Below are 22,160 nucleotides of genomic sequence, written 5' to 3'. Positions count from 1 at the left end.
CCAAGGCCAGCCTGGTCTACAAAGTGAGTTCTAGGACAGCACAGCAGTTACAAAGAGAAACCCTGTCTTGAGAAACTTTAAAATAAATAAAGCTGCTTTCCTCGACTGCAGAGATCATTTAGCAGGTAAGAGTACTGGCTGCTCACACCTGTCTCCAACTCCAGTCCCAGTGAAATCTGACATCTTTAGTCTCCTCCTCAGGCACCGGGCATGGACGTGGTAGACACATGCATGTAGGCAAAATACTCAAGACACATAAAATAAAAATGTAAAAGTCTGAGCATGGTGGCTTACACTTCAATCTCAGTACTCCAGAGGAGGCAGGTGGATTCTTTGAGTTGGAGATCAGCCTAGTCTACACAGGGAGTTCCAGGCTTGTCAGGTTACAAAGGGAGACTGTCTCACTCTCAACCAATGAAGTTGTTTAAAAACTTAAAAAGCTGATTTCCAAACTTACCTCTTATATGGCTAATTGGAAATACATTTGGATCACTTTGACTTCCCACTAAGTTTAATAGTTGTTTCTTCATTTTCTATTTAGTAAACTTACCTATGAAGTTTTAGTGTCCATTTTTACCAAATAATCTGTAGATAATTTGATAACCTTTACATAGTTCTGTCCCGCTGTACCATTTCTTCTGGAGTATCTGGGCCTTCTCACACAGTACTCATGCTATTAATACAAGTAACTTCCTGTTCTAATATACAATTGTCATTGGGGCCCCTAATATTCCCAGTGGACCTCACACCTTACAAATAAAACGAAAACTGTTCATTTAATATCTAAACAATAGTGCTTTATTGAAAAAGGGTTAGTTTAAATGGCTACAAAGTTGAAGTGTAAAATGTTTTCAAAATACATTTCTATAGGTACAAGTTACTTTTTAGTGAGAGAGCTGTATTTATTAGCAAAAGTGTATGTTCAGATTTGGGTGGAAGAACTGAAGGGGGATTTAGAATTGTGGCTGCAAGACCTTGCAGCTCACATTGCTTAGGTCTTAGATGTCAGCTGGCCCTGAATGGCAACCTTAACTCACAAACACAGGGCTCCCACTAGACACTTGGAAATGCTTTTGTTTCTTAAAAAAACACCTTTCTCCAATCAAATTAATGTCAAAATAACCCAAACAAAGAATTGCATGGGTGTCCTCTAAAGTCATCAACACTGTTCTTGGTAGGAACTTTACACAGTGAACCCCTGGCCAATCACAGTGATGCAACAGTGAAGGGGTAAAATGAGCAAACATTATTTTCTGTCATTTATAACTAACAACTTTTAAGTCTCATTCTTACTAGTACTATTGATTTTTGGCCTGAATTAAACACAAATCCCCGCCTCATCATCAACCAAGCACTTTCTTCTGCAGCCAAATGAAAGCACAGAACCAGCACCTGCTTTGCGACCTCCACACCAGTCTCCTTCACTTGCCCTTTCTGTGGCCATGAGCTGACATGAGAAACGGCAAGCGAAGGCAGGCCAGAGTACCAGACTATCCCCAGGCACGGCTTTGCTCATCTGAACTGCCTTTCACTCTTGCCATGAAGACATTTTATACTCTACCACCCGAGGAAAATGACAGTGGCTGAAAACAGACGAGACAGCCTGCTAATTAAAAAATGGTTATTTTCCTGTCAGTAGAAAATCACTGAAAAAGGGTAGAGTTAGAGGAAAACCTGGCAGGCATTTGGGCTTCAAGCAGCTGTTTGTGCAAGAGCACCACCCAATCACAAGCCTGGGTTCAGATCCATGCCCACCAAGGACTGATTTCCACTGCCGTGGCAGATCTTTTGCACCTAGTTATACAAAGTACATTAAAGTGCAGTATAAAATATAAACATTTTGGTTTCTTTAAAAAAGTATTGCCTCCTTAGTTGAGTAAAAAGCTTACTGACTCTTACTGTGTAGAGTCTTGTTACAATATGAAGCTGGAGCTCATAGCTGCTTTGGTTTTCTCCACAGCGTAGCATAATCAGCATCCACAGTATAAAAAGTCCTTGTAGTGAGTTCTCTACAGAGGCTTGAAAAGGATCTGGCATTAGAATCCAGAGCTCTTAAAATTCAACCCTGAAACCCTGCTTTTTAAAAGCCATTGAAGTATAAACATTATCTCATTAGATAACCCTCCTCTGTTCTGCCTGGTTAACAGATAAATGTGCAGATGAATTAACCTTATTAACTACAGCAGCAAAAGTGGTTTCAGGTGTTCTGCACAAATATAAAGTTAACAGTGTGACTTCATTCTAATAAGCAAATATTCTGCCACCAAGTATGCACAACCACCTCTGTCACGGGCACATCATGTCCAACCACACAGGAACATTCTGAACAAACAAAAATGTCTAGATATAAATCAAGAGTACTTGTCAATGACTGGTCAGGCCAGCTCAATCAAAGAAATTCACTATTACCAGTATACAGGTTGACTGATTCTTAGAAGTTAATTCTAACATTAGTGGTTAAGGAAGAAGAAAATCAGGGTTTACCTCATACAATATAAAGTGTAACATAGCAATGAAATATAAATGTTCAAAGTACTTCATACAAGGGGGGAAAAAAGAGAAAAGAACCAAAAATCAAAACCATCAAAAGCAAAAAACAACCAACTGAAATTCTCAGACACGGACTTGAATTCGGATGGCACACTTCCAAGGGTGTTAAGAAATGTGATGTTGCAGCACTTATGAGGAATACTTTTCTTTTTATCCGACAGCGTTTTCTGGAAAGTAAAGACAAAACAACTTAAATGGGAGTGATATATTGCTTTGATCATTGACAATACTTCCTTCTGCATATGAAAGGGCTTACTTAAATTGAGCAAAATGTTATTAACTACATCAAGATGCCATTTATGAAGCTCTCCGAAACCGTCAAGTTCTATGACACTTAAAGTTTAGAGAATTACACCAGACCACAAATCTAAGTGATATGGCCATTTCCAATGGTCACATAAATGTTTGCCTAAAAGGCCTAGAAGTCTGCAGCAAGGTGACCCTCATTTACTTTTTGTAACATTAGAAAATAGGAATGTCTTTAGTAGACAGTAGGTGGCAGCAGAGAATGACTTCTGCTTTCCAATGAAAGGCTAGTGATACAGCTAATGGCAGACTGAAAAACAAAGAACATTGGTAAAAGTAAGACAGAGGAGCTCATCATATTCAAGGTTGGGCTGATAGAGATCACCGTACCTCCCCAACTTACTAACATGAAAACACACCTCACACATGGTGCCCGAGTGTCCCACTGTCACTGTCACCGCCCTGCATCTGCATTTGCATCTGGGCTTGCATCCTTGCAATCATCTCCTGCATGCGGCGAAGCTGTGAATGGTACATGTCAGACTCAGTGTTGGTGCTGTCATAACATTTAGCTTTATTGTTTTTTAAAATACAGCAATACGTTCAAATAAAAAGTCACAAACCAATCTAAAAGATCAACAATTCATCAAAAATCCATGTAAATGACAAAATATGCAATTCAAATGAAACAACAGACTAAGACGAGACAAGAAAGAAGGCTGCTATTACCCTCTGGGGAACAGAGAGGAAAGGGGAGTGGGAATGATTCATCTTTTCGACTGGACAGCAAGGTCTCAGTAATGGAAACAATGCTTACCCACTGCTACCCTTATCCACTGTTTTGTTATTATTGAGACATATTATCATGTAGCCCATGCTAGACTCAAACTCTCTATGTAGCTGAGGATGATTTTGAATTCCTTGATCTTCCTGTTTTTACTTCCCAAGTGCTGAATTATAGGCAAAATCCATCATGCATAGTTTACGACTTGCTGAGACTGAACCCAGGAGTTTCTGTGTGCTGGGCAAGCACTCTACCCACTGAGCCACATCCCCAGACTCCTTACCAATTTCTGTCACTGACATCTGTATGTTTAGAAAAGCTCCAGGCAAGTATTCTAAAATATTTAATCAAATTTTCTTCAGGTAACTTTGTGGTTATGGCAGACATCCACAATGAATTGATTTGGCCAAAGAAATGATTTCTTTTTGTTTACAAAAGGTTGCGCCCTATGACCACATAACCACTAAATAATCTGCACTACACAACTCTACCACATTTGAATGCACCATTCTGATTAGCACAGTTCTACTCTGCATTGATTTCTAGCTGGTTATTTGGATATCAACCATTCTCTAAAATGTTTTTGTTACGAGAAGAACAAGGTTGGTCTCATTAGAACAATTTTAATAAATGAGCTCTCTGTGTTTCATGTGCTTGTTTACTCCTTCAAACATTAGAATTACTTTACCTAAGAAAAATAAGATCAAACACACTTTGCTAGGGTATTTTTTTCAGACAGTTCTAAATCTAGAGGTTTAGAAAACGGATTCTCGTAGCAACTTGCCCTAGCCACCATGCTTTATTTATTGAAATCTTTATACTTTACACAATCTAACTACTTCCTGCATATAAGTCCTATGTATTTCTATCCTTTTTGGTAACTGAATGCAAAATGACAGCTTCATTGGGTTTCCCAGTGGGTTACTGTCTATGTTGTATAGAGAAAAAGATCTTTGAATATTTTACCTTTTATTGTCAGCTAAATTGCTACTGAAGACTAAGTGAGTCAATGTGAAAAATATGTATATTAAGTATGCACACATGTATTTAAAATATTTGAGTACAATACTTCAAAAAAGCAAGAAAGCAAGCTGTAATAAACTATTTATAAATATTTTTGGATAGGGCTGGAGAGATGGTTCAGGAGTTAAGCACACTGGCTGCTCTTCCAGACAATCTAAGTTCAATTCCCAGCACCCATAACAGCTAACAACTGCTTGTAATTCTAGTTCTAGGAGATCTGACACCTTCATGCCAATGCACATAAAATAAATTTAGATAAATTATTTAATAAAAAAAATATTTGGATGGAAAACAGCTACAGACACCAGAACATGACTATTCTACTTACCTCAGCCTCCTTTTCAAGCAAGATCTGGTCTTTATTCATGTCCTCATTCTCCACTTTCCTAAGGGAACAACAAAAAAAATTACAATTGGAATACTGCAATGTACTTCTGAATAGAAAGAAAACTTGAGAATTCTGAAGACCACTACTTTATAATTACATGCTTACAGCTTTTTAAATTAAAGACATGGTAAGAGAACACAAGAAGAAACTGGAAATTCAGAAGATGATCTGACTGTCATTTCATAGTCACAAATAGCAGGTCTAACCTGAAGAAGGGTCTTGTGTTAGGATAAGCTCCCCTTTATGACTATATGGTGAATAAAACTGTTACACTTGAAGGAGCCACATGGAGCGGAGTGAGCAGAGGCTGGTGGAGCAGGACTGAGGAAAGGCCCTGTGCGCACTCTGCAAACACCACCAGGGCATGCTGGGTGTGCCAGGAGGGATTCTTGTACTTCCTATGTCTAAACCTTTCTTAATGTCTGGCTTCCAAAGTAACATCATAATACTTCAAAAAGCTTTTTTATTCTTAATTATGTATTATGTGTATATCTACGTATATATGTGCATTGCAGTGAATGTTCTTAACCACTAAGCTATCTCCCTAGCCTCCAAAGCTGTTCTTGATGTGCACATTATCAATGTCCTTCCCCCACCCCCATTTGACTGAGTTAGCAATACTCTTTTAACAATTTCTGTATAGGAAGCACGTGTTGTTTGTGATCAAGAAGTCTGAGGTAGACACACAAAAGCAAAGGCAAGTGACTAAGGGAACACAATACGGGCAAGGCGGTGTGACAACCTGCCACCTCTCTTCAGCCTCTCAGAACGGAAGTTTTCATAGTGAAGGTCCTGGGTCACTTCCTGCAGGTCCTGCATGTGGGTGCTGAAAAAGAGAAAGAATACAACAGGGACTCAGGTATATGGAGTCTCATCAAGAACAACAACAATCAAGAACACAGAAAAAACTGGCAGAACTGAGAGCCCGAGTAATTATTTAGCAAACTGAACACAGGTTGCTGGAATCCCAGGATAAGCTATGTAACTGGAAATGCCAGTGAAGTGTGCTCCTTTGCAATCACAAAAAGCTATAACACACAAGTGTGTATAGAACACTTTTTCCTGAACACTGCCACAGGCACTACTAGACAGAGTACAAAACCATTATCACTGCAGGGATGAGGACACACAAGAGACTTTAGGAGACTTTCATTTAATGGTACCTGAAATAAAATACCATTTTTCTAATATGAAAAATATTCAAATAGGCATCTGCATAGCTTTCTTAAAATATTACATACATGTTTAAAAATATGTAGAGAACATTACAACACATTCCTGTTTATTCAGAATCTAGGGAAAACAGTAAGAATATGGATACAAGGGTAGTTGGATATTCATTGTAAAAAGTACAAAAATGTGTACTGGGCGTTGGTGGCAACCGCCTTTGATCCCTTTAATCCCAGCACTCAGGAGGATCTCTGTGAGTTGGAGGCCTGCCTGGTTTACAGATCCAGTTCTAGAGAAACCCTGTTTCTAGAGAAACCCTGTTTTGAAAAGCAACAAAACAAACAAAAAATATACAACTGGCACAACAGAGGAGAATCACACCTCTTGTGCAACACTAACTTTGCCTGGATGACAGGGGCTAGGGCTTAGCACTGCAGACCAAGTATCTTAACTATTCTCAAAACTATTATGCTACATTTATAGTAACTTAGATGTTAACATATTGCTGGTTCTCATTCATTAAACAGTGACAGTCTTAACTAACCAAAATATTAGATTTATTCACATTACTTCTCTTTGAACTGTTTTCATTAAAGGGATATATTTTACAGAGAACTACAAGAGGAAAACTTGAAGGCAATGTAAAGAATTGATATAGAGAAGGAAATTGTTTAGTACATACAGTATATTCGTGTTAAATATACTGTACCCCAAGATATGTATATCACAAGCTAATAAAAATAAAATTGATCACTTTAACAAGCAAGGAGACCCTCAGTAGTAGATGCCAATATTATGGCTTCCAGAAAGAGACAAATAATCTTCCGTATTTATAAATTACAACAGGAAATAGACTAAGACAGTCTTATATTTGACACCTGTAACATTTACAGAGTTTCCTAGGCTGATGTTTAAGAGCGATGCTGATTTACAGCTTGTAGCATTAACACTGGGGGCCCACTTTGTTTGCTGGGCAGTAGCTATTACACCATGGGTCCTGATTTGGTGACACAATGCTAACATGTAGGTGTTCATATTCCAGCCTAACATTGGCATTATCACCTCAGCATGGCTTTGTTTTTTTTCTCTTAAAACAAACAAACAAACAAACAAAAAGTTTTATTTTTATTTATGTGACTGGCCAGAAGAGGGTGTCAAGTCACCTCAGTTGTTACAGATGGCTGTTGAGAGCCTGACATGGACACAATAGTAGCAAACACTTTTAACTGCTGAAGTAAGTATCTTGCCAGTCCAGTCCAATTGACTATATCCTCTTTTGTTTTTCACACTATTGTCCAAAGTCATTACCCTTAATTATAAAAAACTATTAAGAATCAAGGGTGAGGGGAAGGGGTTTATTGTTACTGTTTTTAATCCTTTTTCCAAGTTTATGCTTATTTATGGGGAGACATTTGTGTCATGGTCTGCACGAAGGTCAGAGGACAACTTGAATGGGTCAGTCATCACCTTCTACCATATGGATCCTTAAGATAAAATTCAAGTTGTCCAATATGGTAGCATGCATGTTTATTGCTGAGCCAACTCACTGGTCTCTGCTTATTTTCATTATTGTGTGTGTATGCTGGTGTTTGAGTGTGTGTGCTTACAAACGTCAACACTGGGTGTCTTCTGCAATCACTCTCAATACTTTTGTTTTAAAAAAAAATGTAAAATGGGAGAGGGTTCTAACTAGGGAGGGAGAAAGGAATGAAATACAAAGGAAGAAATGAATATACAAAGAAAACAGAAGTGTGTGTGCACATATACTCAAGTGCTCACAAAGGCCAAAAGAGGGAGTTGAATTCCCTGGAGTTGGTGATACAGACACAGATCCTCTGCAAGGACATTAAGTGTTGTATGTTGCAAGACAGTTGATCACACTGTGTGAAGACATGTTGCTGTTTTACCTCACCTGCCTACAACACCTTCTGATTGGTTTAATAAAGATCTGAATGGCTAATAGCTAGACAGGAAAGGATAGGTAGGACTTCCAGGCAAATATAGGAACTCTGGGAAGAACCTGATGTATGGGGGAGGAGGGGAGATTCACTAGTCAGACAAGGAGGAAATGTGACTACATAATACTGAGGAGAGGTAACAAACCACATGGCAGATTGTAGGTTAATATAAGTTTTGTGCGCCACCACCCCCTTCCCACCTCCCCTCCTTGCCCTGATTTTTGCTGTCCTGGAACCTGTTCTCTAGATCAGGCTGGTCTTAAATTTACAGAGGATCCACCTGTCTTTTGCCTGTTTCCCCAAGTGCTGGGATTAAAGGTGGTTACCACCACCACACCTGCTAAGAGCTGGTTGGGAATAAGCCTAAGTTAGGGTCAAGTTTAGTAAGAAGTCTCCACGTCATTATTTGGGAGCTGGTAGTCCATTAAGAAAGACCAACTACAATTTTAAGTTGCTGAGCTGTCTCCTGCCCTTCTATCTTCTTTTACAGGTTTTGCAGCACCCCACTGCCATTGACTGACATATTTCACAAGACAGGGCTTCTCTGTGTACCCCTGGCTGGCCTCAAACTCACAGAGGTTCTCCCATCTCTCTGCCTTTGCCTCCCAAATGCTGGATTAAAGATGTGTGTGTGTGCCACCAATGGCCCTCTCTATCTATTTTTGAGAGAGGACCTAACAATAAACTTAGAATTACTGATTTGGCTAGGCTGGCTGGTCAGTGAACCTCAGTGGTCTGTCTCCAACTCCACAGTGCTAGGCTTATAATAATGTGCTGTTGTACCAGACTGTTATGAGGGCTAGGGATCTGAGCTTAGGTCCTTAGATTTGAGTAGCAAGTATTTTACTGCTGAGTCATTTCCCCAACCTTCCTCAAAGTGTAGTTCTTGAACAATATGCTTTCTTATAGTATGGTGGTTTGAATGAGATAAATTCCCTGTAGGCTCGCTCAGGTGTTCCCAATTGGTGGCATTGTTTGGGTAGGTTTAAGAGTTACGATTTTACGGAAGGAAGTTTGTTACTGAGGTAGGCTTTAGACTTCAAAGCCTCATGCAATTTCCAGTGTGCTCTTCCTGTGTTCAGTTAAAGTGAACTCTCAGCCACTGACTAACTACCATATCTGCTGCTTCCCTGCCAGGACAGACTCTTATCCCCCTGGAAGAGTAAGTTCAAATAAATTCTTTTACAGGTTGCCTTTTTTTTTTTTTTTTTTTTTTTTTGGTTTTCAAAGACAGGGTTTCTCTGTATTGCTTTGGAGCCTGTCCTGGCACTAGTTCTGTAGACCAGGCTGGTCTCGGAATCACAGAGATCCGCCTGCCTCTGCCTCTCTCGAGTGCTGGGATTAAAGGTATGCGCCACCAACACCAAGCCTTTTGTTATGGTGTTTTATCACAGCAATAGGAAGTAACATCTATACTTTACCCTCTTAACAGTAATGAGCCTGGGGCTGTTAGTGAAGAGCTTGTGTAGCATGCATAAGGCCCTAGGTTCAATTCCCAGCACTGTATAAAATGGGTGTGGTGGCACATGCCTAGAATACCAGCACTGGGGAGGTAGAAGGAGAATCCAAAGTTCCAAGTCATACACACTGAATTTGAAGCCAACCAACATCTTTATTACTATATGTGAAATAAACAAGTTTATTGGTTATTATAAATAAATGGAAACCTCAAGGCCAATTGGGACCATCTAACAAGGAGGAGCACGATGTGTTAGAGCTAGGCCTAGGGTAATTGCAAGAGGCTGTCCATCTTCTAGCAGGAGCTAGGACCTCTTAGGCCACAGTTAAGGTTTTCCTTTAAAATCAATGGCTCAAGATGAGAGAGTAAGAAGAACAAGAACTATGAGATAGTTCAACAGAGATACAGAGCCCCAATAAAGAACCTCAGTCCCTAACTTAATGGTCTTATCAGTCTGATAGAGGTATTCCCAATTTCTGAATGTCCTATTCATGTTAAGCTCTGCCATAACAAATACAACAAATATCTTACATGAGCATTGTTCTCAGCTTCAGGAAGTCATTGTGTTCTGGGTTTTCTACCTCCACAACACCCCACGGGTAGAGACGACCTCTGACCTTCTTGCCTTTGGCTTCAATCAACTGGTTCGAGCCAACCACAGAGAATGGGATACTGGCCTAGAAAGAAATACAAGGTAGTAGAGAATACCAATGTTCACTGTAAACCTAGTACAGATACAGAAATGACTCCCTGCTGCTGTATGTAGTTGCTTTTTGTTATTGTAGTTTTGAGACAGGGTCTCAACACATAGCTATGGATGGCCTGGAATTGGCTATACAAACCCAACAAGAGCCCCAAACAAAGAGAAACTATGAGCACCTAAAGTTTCTGGGCCATAGGCAGGCATCTCATACAGAATCACGGAATGGGAGGAATTATGTCATGCAGGCTGGTTGACCTCTGAATTCAAAGCCACCCTTGCTTACATCACTCACAGTGATCGCTCTGCCTCTGCACTTCCCAGCCTCCCCAGTGCTGGTATGAAATGAGTGTGCCAGCACACCGGCCTGGCTTTCACTATGTTTGATCGAGTATTAAATGAATACACATTTCACTTAGAAATGTCAGTTATTTTCCAAATGGAACAAATCAAGTCTACAATGACATTTTCAAATCTTAAGTAAAAATTTCCTAACTATACTGAAACCAAAATATATTACTGTGATATGACTTTCCAAGTCTTCTGTCAGTGAAGCCTTCTTAGGTACACTAAGAAAACAGGGAGGAATGTTCAGTTCTTACCTTGAGGAGTCTAGTCTGTTCCTTAAAATCTTCATCTTCATCTGATTCTGCATCTGGTAAGTGGTAGATTTTAATGCTATGCTCTTCAATTTCATCCAAAATCTGAAACAGTAACAAAACTAGAATAAATTTTAATTAAATACAAAATTTAGCTAACTCATATTAGAAATTCAGTAAGAATTGTATTCAAGAGGCAGGCAGTTCTCTGTAAGTTCAAGGCCAGTTTAGTCTACTTAGTAAGTTCCAGATCAGCCAAAACTACAAGTAAGATCAACTTAACATCAAAAAAAATCAAAACAAAATCAAACCGAGAAATACGTAATTATTTGTACATCGATGATCAAACAACTGATAAGTTATTTTCAAGTAATTTTAAGAATTGTAAAAAGGTTATGTTTGAATTTTGGGAGCTTTTCTGTAAGAATAACAGTAATAATCATAAACCATCACTTTCAACATATAAAGCAGCAGAAATACTAAGGACAGCCCCAGTACACCAGCTAAACTGAAAATACTCCCACAATCATTTACCGAGACAAGAGCCCGCGAACAAAGACACACTATGAGCACCTGAAGTTCCTGGGCAACACATAATCATGGAATGGGAGGAGGAGTGTATCATGCAGGCAAAAAGAATTCTGGAGAGTATTCCCAGCACTTGTTGGCAAAGGCTCGTGAACCTCTGAATTCAAAGCTACAGAGTGAGACTGCCTTAAAATATCCAAATTAACTAATTAAGCTAGGCTTGGTGACATGTGCCTTTAATCCCTATAACAAACAGCACCACAGAGACTGGTCAGTGTTGTACCTGAGATGCATCAGGTGGTGGGTAGCTGCAAGACATTTTCAAAGCCCCAATCCAGGGAACAATTCTACTTAGGAACACTTAAGTGAACACCGGCAATGGACTTTCCTGGAGAGGGCGCCCTTCATGTCACATCATGCACTTATGGTTGTGGGAGCTCCTTTTACTAAGCCACATCCCACTCTAAGAAGAATTTAAACTATACAAATTTGATTCTTCTATGAGGATGAGATGTTTAAAAAAAAAAGGCTACAAATGCTGAGTATACTTTGAACTCTAACATACAATGGGACATGAATTCTGTGGCCCTGCCTCTGGAACTCAGCTCAAGTTTTTCTTCCTCCTGTTAGGAAGCCGGCTCAAAGTCACGCTGAGGAGGCATGGGTGGCCAGCTCTTACCCTTTTCTTTAGCCGTTCACGCTCCTTCAGAGTGAGTGTGTCAGCTTTCGCAATGACAGGCACAATATTCACCTTATTATGTATGGCTTTCATAAATGCAACATCTAAGGGTTTCAACCTAAAAACAATGTTAAAAAGTAACACATTTAGGGAAAGCATACGACTAAGTTTTTTCCTCAAAATCATCTCACTTCTTATAACATGCAGCAGGTTTCCTTGGTAAACAACTGACTCACCCATGTCCAAACGGCGAGATGAAGTAGAAGCAACAGTGTACCCTGTTATCAATGATGTGTCGCCTGTTCAGTCCACTCTCATCATGTAGGTAGCGTTCAAACTGCTCATCAATGTAGGAGATAATTGTCTTAAAACTGAAACACAAGTTTCAACAGTAATCATAGGGTATAGAGACAAGCAGTCCCTAACATCAAAGGAAAAATAATTTTTTTCTCCCCTTTCCAATATAGTGTATAAAACAATCCATAACAGAAGATTGACTGCATTCATCATTGGCAAAATGAAGTGTGTGTGTGTGTGTGTGTGTGTGTGAGAGAGAGAGAGAGAGAGAGAGAGAGAAAGAGAGAGAGAGAGAGAGAGAGTATATGTAAGAGAGAGAGAGAGAGAGAATGTGTGTGTGTTTAAACTGTGACAAGTGTTAAGTAGGCAAGTATTAGTAAGACAGGTTGCAAAGTACCAGACTGGTAGCCTGTAAAATTGGAAGGCTGCCAATTCTTTCATGCCATACAACTGCTTGACAGGAGGTCAAGAAGCAGGGCACTATCAGAAAGCATGTGGTCCAAGGCAGGATTACATAAGTTGCCAAACAGGACAGCATGTTCACAAAATGGTGAGAAGAGCGACATTCTTAATGCAGAAGAAGGGCAATGGCAAAGGAGCACCTTTCCCCTTCCTTCCTTTTCTCAGTGATGTTAAGTTGCTAATTTACTTTGGCAGGGTTAGGACAAGGAGGAAGCAGGTACAAAAGTAGAATTTTCTGCACAACGAAGGCAACAGGCTGTTCAATTTTCTTAATTTCCTTATTTGTAAAAACAATGGCAATTCACAGGAACTATGACTCAAATTTCACCTCAAACCACATAGAAGGGCCATACGTATATAAATAGCAACTTGTATACTGGTTGCAATTCATATCACAGAGCAGTTTACATATGGTTAATTTTTAAATCTCAGGTCTTATTGGAGTGTTCTTAGAAAAAAACTAATCTTCAAGCTGGACATAGTGGCTCATATCTATTATCAAAATACCTAGGAGGACAAGGCAGGAGAATTTTGAGTTTGAGGCCAGCCTGTAATATATAGTAAGACCCTGTTTCAAAACAGCTAATATTTAATACTTTAAATGATTAGATCTGGCACTTCAAGTGTTATTAACATTGTATACAACTGTAAGTTTATAAATTAAGTAAATGAAAAAAATGCATAGCACTTTGGGGGGCTCTGCAACCCTCTGTGGATTCATACCAATCCCTGCAGTTGATGGCGTCCCCATAGCCAGGTGTGTCCACTACTGTCAGCCGAAGCTTGACACCCCGCTCTTCAATCTCAACAGTTGAAGCCTCAATCTGGACAGTTCTTTCAATTTTCTCTAGAAAAGAAACAAACTTAATAGAAAACGTACCATAAAATCAAGGCAGCATGCTAAAGGAGAAATTACCCATTATTTATGTTCTTATGAAAATAACTTGGAAGGTCAGTACTTGCCTCTGAGGAAGGTTCTCAGAAAGTAACATAAGGACTGCTTAAAATGATCCTGAGTCAGCATGAGAAATGTTGGTGCTAAAAATGAATCTTTTTCTTGGGATCATTAAAAATACCAACACTGAGAAGCTGGAGAGATGACTTAGCAGTTAAGAATACTTGTTCTTGCAGAAAACTACAGTTCAGTTTCTAGTACACACATGATGGTTCACAACCATCTAGAACTCCAGTTCCAGAGGATTCAACATCCAAGGGCACCAGGCAAGTGTGTGGTATACATACATACATACATGCAGGCAAATCATCATACAAATTAAAAATCTTAAAATTAAAAATTACCAATATTGGGATTGGCAAGATGGCTCATGGAGTGTTAAGTGCCTATTGCCAAGCCCAATGACAGTTCAATTCCTGGAACCCATATGGTAGGAGTGGTAGAGAGTTGTCTCCTGACATGTATGCTCACATGTCAACATGCATGCACATATGAACATGTCAGAGTATGAGTGCATGCACGTGCAAGCGCACACACACACAAACGACCAGTTAAATAATCTGTGAATTCATTTAAAACAATATAAGAGTATTGATGAAAAGATTATACATTTTTACTGCAGTTGATTTTATAAGTATTTTTAAGCCTAGCATGAAGGCTTGATTCCCAGTATTGTAAAGCAAACAAGCTTACATTAGGAATTGGAGTATCCTATGCTGGGATAATCAGAGAATAGATAGATTAGACATAAATTCCTATGGTAATTTTTTATTTACATAACATTTTAGATTATAATGAAGATTAAATGTATGGCCTCACATATGCTGGGAAGGGCTCTGCCACTGAGCTACCTCGTCTTGTATGTAACTATTGATTGATTGATTGATTGATTGATTGATTGATTGATTGATTGATTGAGAGAGACAGGGTTTCTCTGTGTAGCCATGGCTGTCCTAGAACTCCCCCTGTGGACCAGACTGGCATCAAACTTGCAAAGATCCACTTGCCTCTGCCGCCTCCTGAGTGCTGGGATTAAAGGTGTGTGCCACCACCAACCAACTTGTTGAAGACATAAAATTCTTTTAGTTGAGTTTCTTATCCAGTGTACAGTATGGTTAGAAAATTAGGACATTTAATACCAAACTGAAATAAAGGTTAGTTGCACAGATAAGTATAAAACAAAGTCTACAACCAAGATTCTAGGAACTTAGATCAGATAGAGCACAGTTTGCCTACTTAAGTGACAATTTATAAAACACAAACTGACTAAACAAAACACACATCTAAGGCTTAAGATATCTAACAATGCTCAGGAAAATTACACTTCAAAGTGATATAGAAATATTTACCTGCAGCTCCTGGTATAATTCTTTCTGGGTAGAGATCAGTCAGGAATAAGCTGTTTATGAGAGTTGATTTTCCTAGACCAGATTCACCTTAAATGAAAATGAGAACAATGTCATGACCTTCCCCATATGATTGTTAAATCAAGAGTCTTTACCACCACATTTGCCTCACAAAAAGGGAAGTGGATGCTCAAGGAAGGTGAGCAACTTGCTCAAAGTCAAAGAACAGGAAACTAATTTGCATCCAAGACTAGGGGATTGTAGAAATTTGTTAGTGGCATGATCACAAACAAATTATCGCTTCACAGGTGTACAGAATGTACGTTAGAATTTCCTTATTGTTCTTTAGAATAAGCATTGATTTTTTTTTTTTTTTTTCTTTTTTTGAGACAGGGTTTCTTTGAGTAACAGCTCTGGCTATCCTGAAACTGAAGCTGTAGACCAGGCTGGCCTTGTACTCAGAGAGCTCCACCTGCCTCTGCCTCTGAGTGCTGGGATTAAAGGTGTGTGCCATCAGCGCCTGGCCACAGAATGTACTCTTAACTACTTGTCTCTTTAGCCCTTGGTTCTATCTATTTAAAACTCATTTTTAATTATTTTCTGGTAAAATTTATACCATAGTAGATAACAACTTTGAAAAGTTAAACCATGTATTTATTAATGTGACAAACTATTCATTTAGCCAGCTCTCCTATACTAACACACTTGAAACTAAGAATCTGTTGCAATGGAATTGTAGTATTAGGGAACTGTATAATACAAATTTCACGTTTGCTTACATTTATACAATGTTCACTGGGTAGAAAATGGAACAACAACAATAAAAAAACTTCAATGCACACACATCAAACATCTATCAAGTTACTTCAAATCATCAATGTCATGGGTCACACTCACTAGGCTAGCACTAAAAATCTCCATCCATCATTGGACAATTTACTTCCACACCTCTCAGCAACTCACAGCTGCAATCCTCTACATGGCTGATTTCAGAGACAAATTGTCTGCTTAGTTATTATATTTTAACCATTAGTTCTGATTTAAAGGCTCCTTTCAGGCTGGAAGGATGGCTCAGTTGTTAAGAGCATTGGCTCTTAACAGAGCTCTTCCAGAGGATCCAGGTTCAAGTCCTCCCACCTACATGGCAACTCACAACTGTAACTCCCTTTCTAACCTCATGGAGAAACACATGAAGGCAGGACACCAATGTACACAAAAATTCCTTCCAAAACTCTTGAAATTCAGCTAATCATTATGGTATTAGTAGATAGGTCATGAGGACTTTATCCTCAAAAATGGATCACTACTTTTATCTCAAGAGTGGCTGTTATTAAAAATGTGCTCCCTCACCACAATGCCCTCAATTACATTACAACACAGCCAAGAAGGCCCCTTAGGTATATATGGTTTTTTGTCACACTGGACTCATAGTTCCCAAAAATATTTTCTTTATAAATTGCCCACTCTATGGTATTCTAACAAAATAAAATGGTCTAAGATAGCATAACACTATAATGTTCCTGTAGAATTAAAAAAAAATATATTTTGTGTGTATGATGTATTTTGCCTGCATACAAGTACACCATGTGTGGTTCCTGAGGCCAGAAGAGGGCATTAGATGCTCTGGAACTGAACCCAGATCATCGGAAAGAGCAGTAAGTGCTCTGAACTGCTGAGCCTTCTCTCCAGCCCCCTCCTAAGGTCATTCGATGTGGAAATGGTGAAAATCTTGAGTTATGTGCTCTTATTTTCTGCATAAGCTTCATGAATCAGCACCACCCGGTTCTGTATATCATGATTTTTTTTCAGAATATACAGATCATACTACAGAAACATAGGTTGCATTGGTCTTGCTAAACTCTTGTACATAAACACTAGTCTGTACTTGTGATTTAAAATGGAATAAAGCTTGCCTAATGTAATGACTTAGACAACTAGGTACTGTGCTAGTACTTATGTGGTAAAACCTGGGCAATCAGAAGTTTAAGATTATCCTGTTACCCAGCCAGGTCTCAAGCATTGGATTAATAGCCATGCACCACCACACTTATTGATGTCTTTATAATAAATGGTATTTCTGACTTAGAAAGCAGTCAAGTAGTTTTGATTCTCCGAGGCTTGTTTATAACCTTTTAGGGATAACTGCAGATTCTAGTCTACTTTACCCCCTGGAGACTCTGAGTGTTCAACAAGAGTTCTCTTTGACTAGCTGGAATTCAAATGTTTCCACATCCACAAACTTTCTAGCCCTGTGTAGTCTCCAGTTCACTGTCTCTGGTGTTAACATTTTACCCAGCTTCAGTAACCTGTAATACTCTACACACACAGATTTAGTGTCATTCAGCCAATTCCCAGTGTATAATTCTGGAATTCTTCTTGAGAATTCTGCCTGGTTACCTTAGGTTCTAGCTCTGTGACCTGTTGATTTATTTCATTCTCCCCTCTCTGAAAAAGGCAGAATTATGTAGTAACTTGCGAGGTCCAAATAATTTGCTTTCCTTCTCTAAAGGACTAAATTGCTGAACTGCCTACTGTTAAACAGTAACAACAAACCCATAAGCATACCTGTTTTATTCAGTCGTCCAGTTAACCACTGATGGAGGGATAGCCTATTTAAGGGGCTGGTAAGTGGTTTCTGCTAGTTTTTTTTTTTTTTTTTTTACTCTTACTATGCTTTTGCTCCTTTTGACTTTTTTTTTGGGGGGGGGGGTCACCACCCAGCTCCCAAATAAAGCACATGTGGAGGAGGCTTATTCTTCATTATGAACGCCCTACCTTAACTTGGCTTGTTTCTTGCCAGCTGTTCTTAAATTACCCCATTTATCTTTGACCGTGGGGCTTCTATCTTTCTCTATTCCAGTAACTTTTTTTCTTCCCTTCTTCCTCTATGTCTGGCTGTGTAGCTGGGTCCCTGAAGCTCTCCTCCTTTTTCTCTTGTACCCAGATCTTTTTTTCTTCCAGATCCATCCTCTCTCCTGCCAGCCCCACCTATTCCTCTCTCCTGCCCTGCTATTGGCCATTCAGCTCATTAGACCATCAGGTATTTTAGACAGGCACAGTAACACAGCTTCACAGAGTTAAGCAAATACAACATGAACAAAAGCAATACACTGTAAAATACCATTCTCCAACAGACAAACTTCAGACGTCAATTTAAGAAGCTCTACTGAGACATGATTATACCTATTTGTTTATGTGCTATCTGTCTGTCTATGGCTGCTTTTTCACTGTAAGTTCAGAGTTGAATATTATGAGCAAACTATATGGCCTATAAAAGTCTAATACTAATGAGCCCCTTTTGGTACCTACTCTTCTTCAGTAAGAATAGCAAATGTCCTCATTTTAGATCTGTGTACTAATTAATTCTAAGAAATAATCATGTCTTACATAGTCATGACCATCATAAAGCTTTTCAAACACTTATTTCATTAGTTTTGAAATTTTTGCAACTGCCAAAAATTAACTGAAATGTGATAATGCTAACAGAATCCACAATTCATCATTAACGCTAGATGTGGTGTCTCAAGCCTTGAACTCCAATACATAGGATGCTGTGATCTGAGTTATCTCGGCCAGCCTGTCTATATAGCTAGCTCTAGGCCAGTCAGGGACACATAATGAAACCCTGTTTAAAACAAAAACCCCAGTAACAATAAAGCTCCTCACCACAGTTCATTAAGCTTCTACTGGGATGCTAAAACACAATATATGTTGGGATCCATAACACCTTTTGACAGCAGCTGTATCTGATACAACAGAAATACATTTAGGCAACCATTCAATTTCATAGCCTTCCTCTGTAATTTTATGAGTTACTATTTAAGTGAAAATTAAACACAACTGAATGATTACATTCATCATCTCTAGTATGTAATAATTCTTCAAATTCACCTGTAACAATACCTCAAATTTAAGTTCCACAAAACTTGACAGTGTCTTTTTTTGTTGTTTTTGCTTTGTGAGACAGGGTCTCTCTATGTAGTCCTGGCTGTCCCAAACAAAGCTCACCATGTCGACCAGGCTGGCCTCAAACTCATTGAGATCCTCCTGCCTCTACCTCACAAGTGCTGGCCTTTGACAGTATCTCTAAGATCCTTTTGGTTTGGTGTCTCATAAGACAGTAGCCAATGTTGTTAGAGACAGTAAATGTGTTGGAAGCCTCACTGGGATTGGCGGATGCTTCTGACGTGGGTCACCTATAAGGCTACGGGCAGCCTCAGTTGCTTGCCTTATAGTCTTCTTTATGCCGTCATGACGGCTAGCTTCCTCTAGAGTGAATGATCAAGTGATGGCAAGATAGGAGCCAAAATATCTTTATGACCTGGTTTTGGAAGTCCTTTTTCTTCAACATCCGCCCTGTTTAAACTGCAGGGGGAACGTGGGACAGGGCAGCAAGATAATTCAGAAAGTAAAGGTGCTTGCTGCTCCAGCCTGATGACATGAACTCTATCCTTACCTACATAAAAATGAAAGAACCGCCTCTACCCAAGTATGTCCCTGTGAATGTTAAATACATGCACACACATAAATAATACAACAAACAGAAACTTATTTAGTATGGGGAAGGACTGATAAGGGTTGTGACTACTAGGAGCCAAAAATCACTATTAACAAAGTTAATTATACAAAGAAACTTTCATTATATACAAATAAGGAAATGACATAAAATTGTATTTTCCTCTTGAGCAAAATTTCCTGATTATATGTATGAAATCCTGGTCAAATAAACAAACATGCTTTTAAGTTCCAGAGGTAATTTTGTCAAAAAAGAAATTTTCTCACTGACATTATGAGTCAGTGCACTTCATAGGTTGGGAAAGGGGGATATTAGTGAGATCATTTCTTACCAACTACCATCAGTGTGAACTCGAACCCCTTTTTCACTGATTTTCGATGAACTTGATTGGGAAGATTTGCAAATCCAACATAGCCAGGAGTTTCTGGATTTATAAACTGAGTTGGTTGTTGCTAAAGTTAAGGTTTAAAAAAAAAAAGAAGAAGAGCTAATAAATACCTTACTGGTTGCTTTTATGACATTATCAGACTTGTGATAGGTAAATCAGCAGTTCTCACAAACTAAAATACAAACTTCACAAATTAATCATTTTCAAAACCTATACTATTATCAGAAAACAGTGTTCTCTTAAGAGGATTAAAGGAAACACTATCCAGGGCTAGAGAGATGGCCTAGTGGTTAGGAGCACTGGCTGCTCTTCCAGAAGAACTGTGTCAATTCTCAGCATTTACACTGTAACTTCAGGGAATTCAACACATACATACATAGATACATAATACATACATACATATGCAGGCAAAACACATAAAAATAAATCATTAAAATAACCATAATCAAATCAAATTCCATAGCTGTAAGATGATTAATAATATTTTATTAAATATTCTGCTTAGCAATTTAACTATGTAAAATATAATATTAACATATCTCAGTGCAATACATTAAATTAAGGCCTGATATAAAGAGAATTCAGAAAACTGGCTCTTTTCATTCAACATTTAGTTAAAGAATAGACTACAACCAGTTATCAGGAACGATAGGTTTGTAAAAACATCTGGGAAAAAAGACATCCTTTCCTTTCCTTTCCTTTCTTCCTCTTATGACTCAGAACTTTGTCTAGAGAAAGGCAGAGAAGCTAGGAGTGCAATGTTAAAAATTCAGCTTCAAAAACCATGAAACAAAAAAATAAGCCCACAGCTGACTACACTGAAATATTTATTCACTGATTTGAGACAGGATCCCTACATATTCCTGGCTGGTCTGAAGCTTGCAATCTTCCTGCTTCAGCCTTGCAAGTGCTGAGATTATAGGCATGTCCCACTGCGCATGATGGTGAAAAGACAGTTAAAAGAATTCTTGATGAAATGCCTCTTCAGACTAAAGATGGCTGAAGATGTGATAAATCAAGAACAAAACCGCAATCTAGGAGATTGGAAGTACTTGTCTTGCAAGTCTGAAAACCTGAATTCAATCACTAGAACGTAAATAAAAAGAACACAAAAGACTGGGCATGATGATAAGCCTTTGTGATCCCAGCCCCAGACAAATGAAGACAGATGGATGGTTGAAGCTCAGGCCAGTAGTGAGAAATCTCTGTCTCCTTTTCTTTCTCCCTCCTCCCCCAGCCTGATACATACAAAAGAGAAAGGGGGGGGGGAGGATAAACAAACCTACAAACAAAACACGGGTCCTTTAAAACTAATTTATATCAGGTCAACTTATAAGGGCTAATCTAAATGTAGCATGTCTAAGAGCCCCATTAATTTACTTAATTGAATTACTGGAATTTTGAAATACTATTTGATTGGTTTTGGGGGAAAAAAAACTAACACGGTTAAGAGGATTTGTATTGACAATTTTAAAAATTTAAAAAAGAAGATAACTCAAAACTTTAGAATAATAAGACAAAATTGGAAATTTATCTATAGAAACCCTATTTTTCAACTATCTGAAAATATAAAACAATTTCTTTTTATACCATAGATACATGAAGACCTTACTTACCTTAGACATCTTTCTTGATTTTCCTATCTGTTAAAAAAAAAAGACAGATGTCTGAATTTGTATATACATATTTAACAGCGTAAACTGATCCATGAAGATAAAAACATGTGACATTAGCTTGTTTCTCAATAAAAACACTGCCCTAGAAATGAGTAACATTACTCAGTATAAAAACAAAACTAGATAAGTTGATATAAGCAACTGTAGACATGGTTCTACATCCCCAAATATATGTATTTTTTCAGACCTGACTACATCTTAGACATTAAGGATGAGATGGGAGAAAAAGACAACCTACTTCTTACTTCCAATTTAACTGGAGCCATTCAAAAAGGAAAGGATTCATTCCCGTGCCTGGAGTGCTATACCCTGAAATGGGTGTCATCTCTTACTGAAAGATCCCTGGAGTGACATGAGTATACACTTTGGCACTGGGCCTCAAGGTGTAATATGAATCACACTGACAAGTAATGAGGAATGAATTCTTTAATATTTA

General features: G+C 38.6%; 1 protein-coding gene across 1 annotated transcript; it reads right to left on the bottom strand.

Annotated features, from left to right (window-relative positions):
• Nucleotides 1-775: 775 nt before the first annotated feature.
• Septin2 (septin 2) lies at nucleotides 776-21,691 on the bottom strand. Its single transcript, XM_051190835.1, has 12 exons — nucleotides 21,665-21,691; nucleotides 19,992-20,112; nucleotides 15,148-15,234; nucleotides 13,567-13,690; nucleotides 12,321-12,455; nucleotides 12,085-12,202; nucleotides 10,881-10,982; nucleotides 10,110-10,255; nucleotides 5,734-5,817; nucleotides 4,932-4,989; nucleotides 3,216-3,318; nucleotides 776-2,717 (listed from the first exon to the last, which is right to left on the bottom strand). Exons 1-11 carry the CDS (start codon nucleotides 21,671-21,673, stop codon nucleotides 3,217-3,219), a joined length of 1,086 nt encoding a protein of 361 aa, XP_051046792.1. The 5' UTR covers nucleotides 21,674-21,691; the 3' UTR covers nucleotides 776-2,717; nucleotide 3,216.
• Between the last annotated feature and the right edge of the window lie 469 nt (nucleotides 21,692-22,160).

The sequence above is a fragment of the Phodopus roborovskii genome, unplaced genomic scaffold (genome assembly GCF_943737965.1).
Source record: "Phodopus roborovskii unplaced genomic scaffold, PHOROB, whole genome shotgun sequence".
NCBI classification, from domain to species: Eukaryota; Metazoa; Chordata; class Mammalia; order Rodentia; family Cricetidae; genus Phodopus; species Phodopus roborovskii.
Note: the sequence above shows the minus strand (reverse complement) of the source record. Positions and strands in the feature narration are given on the sequence as shown.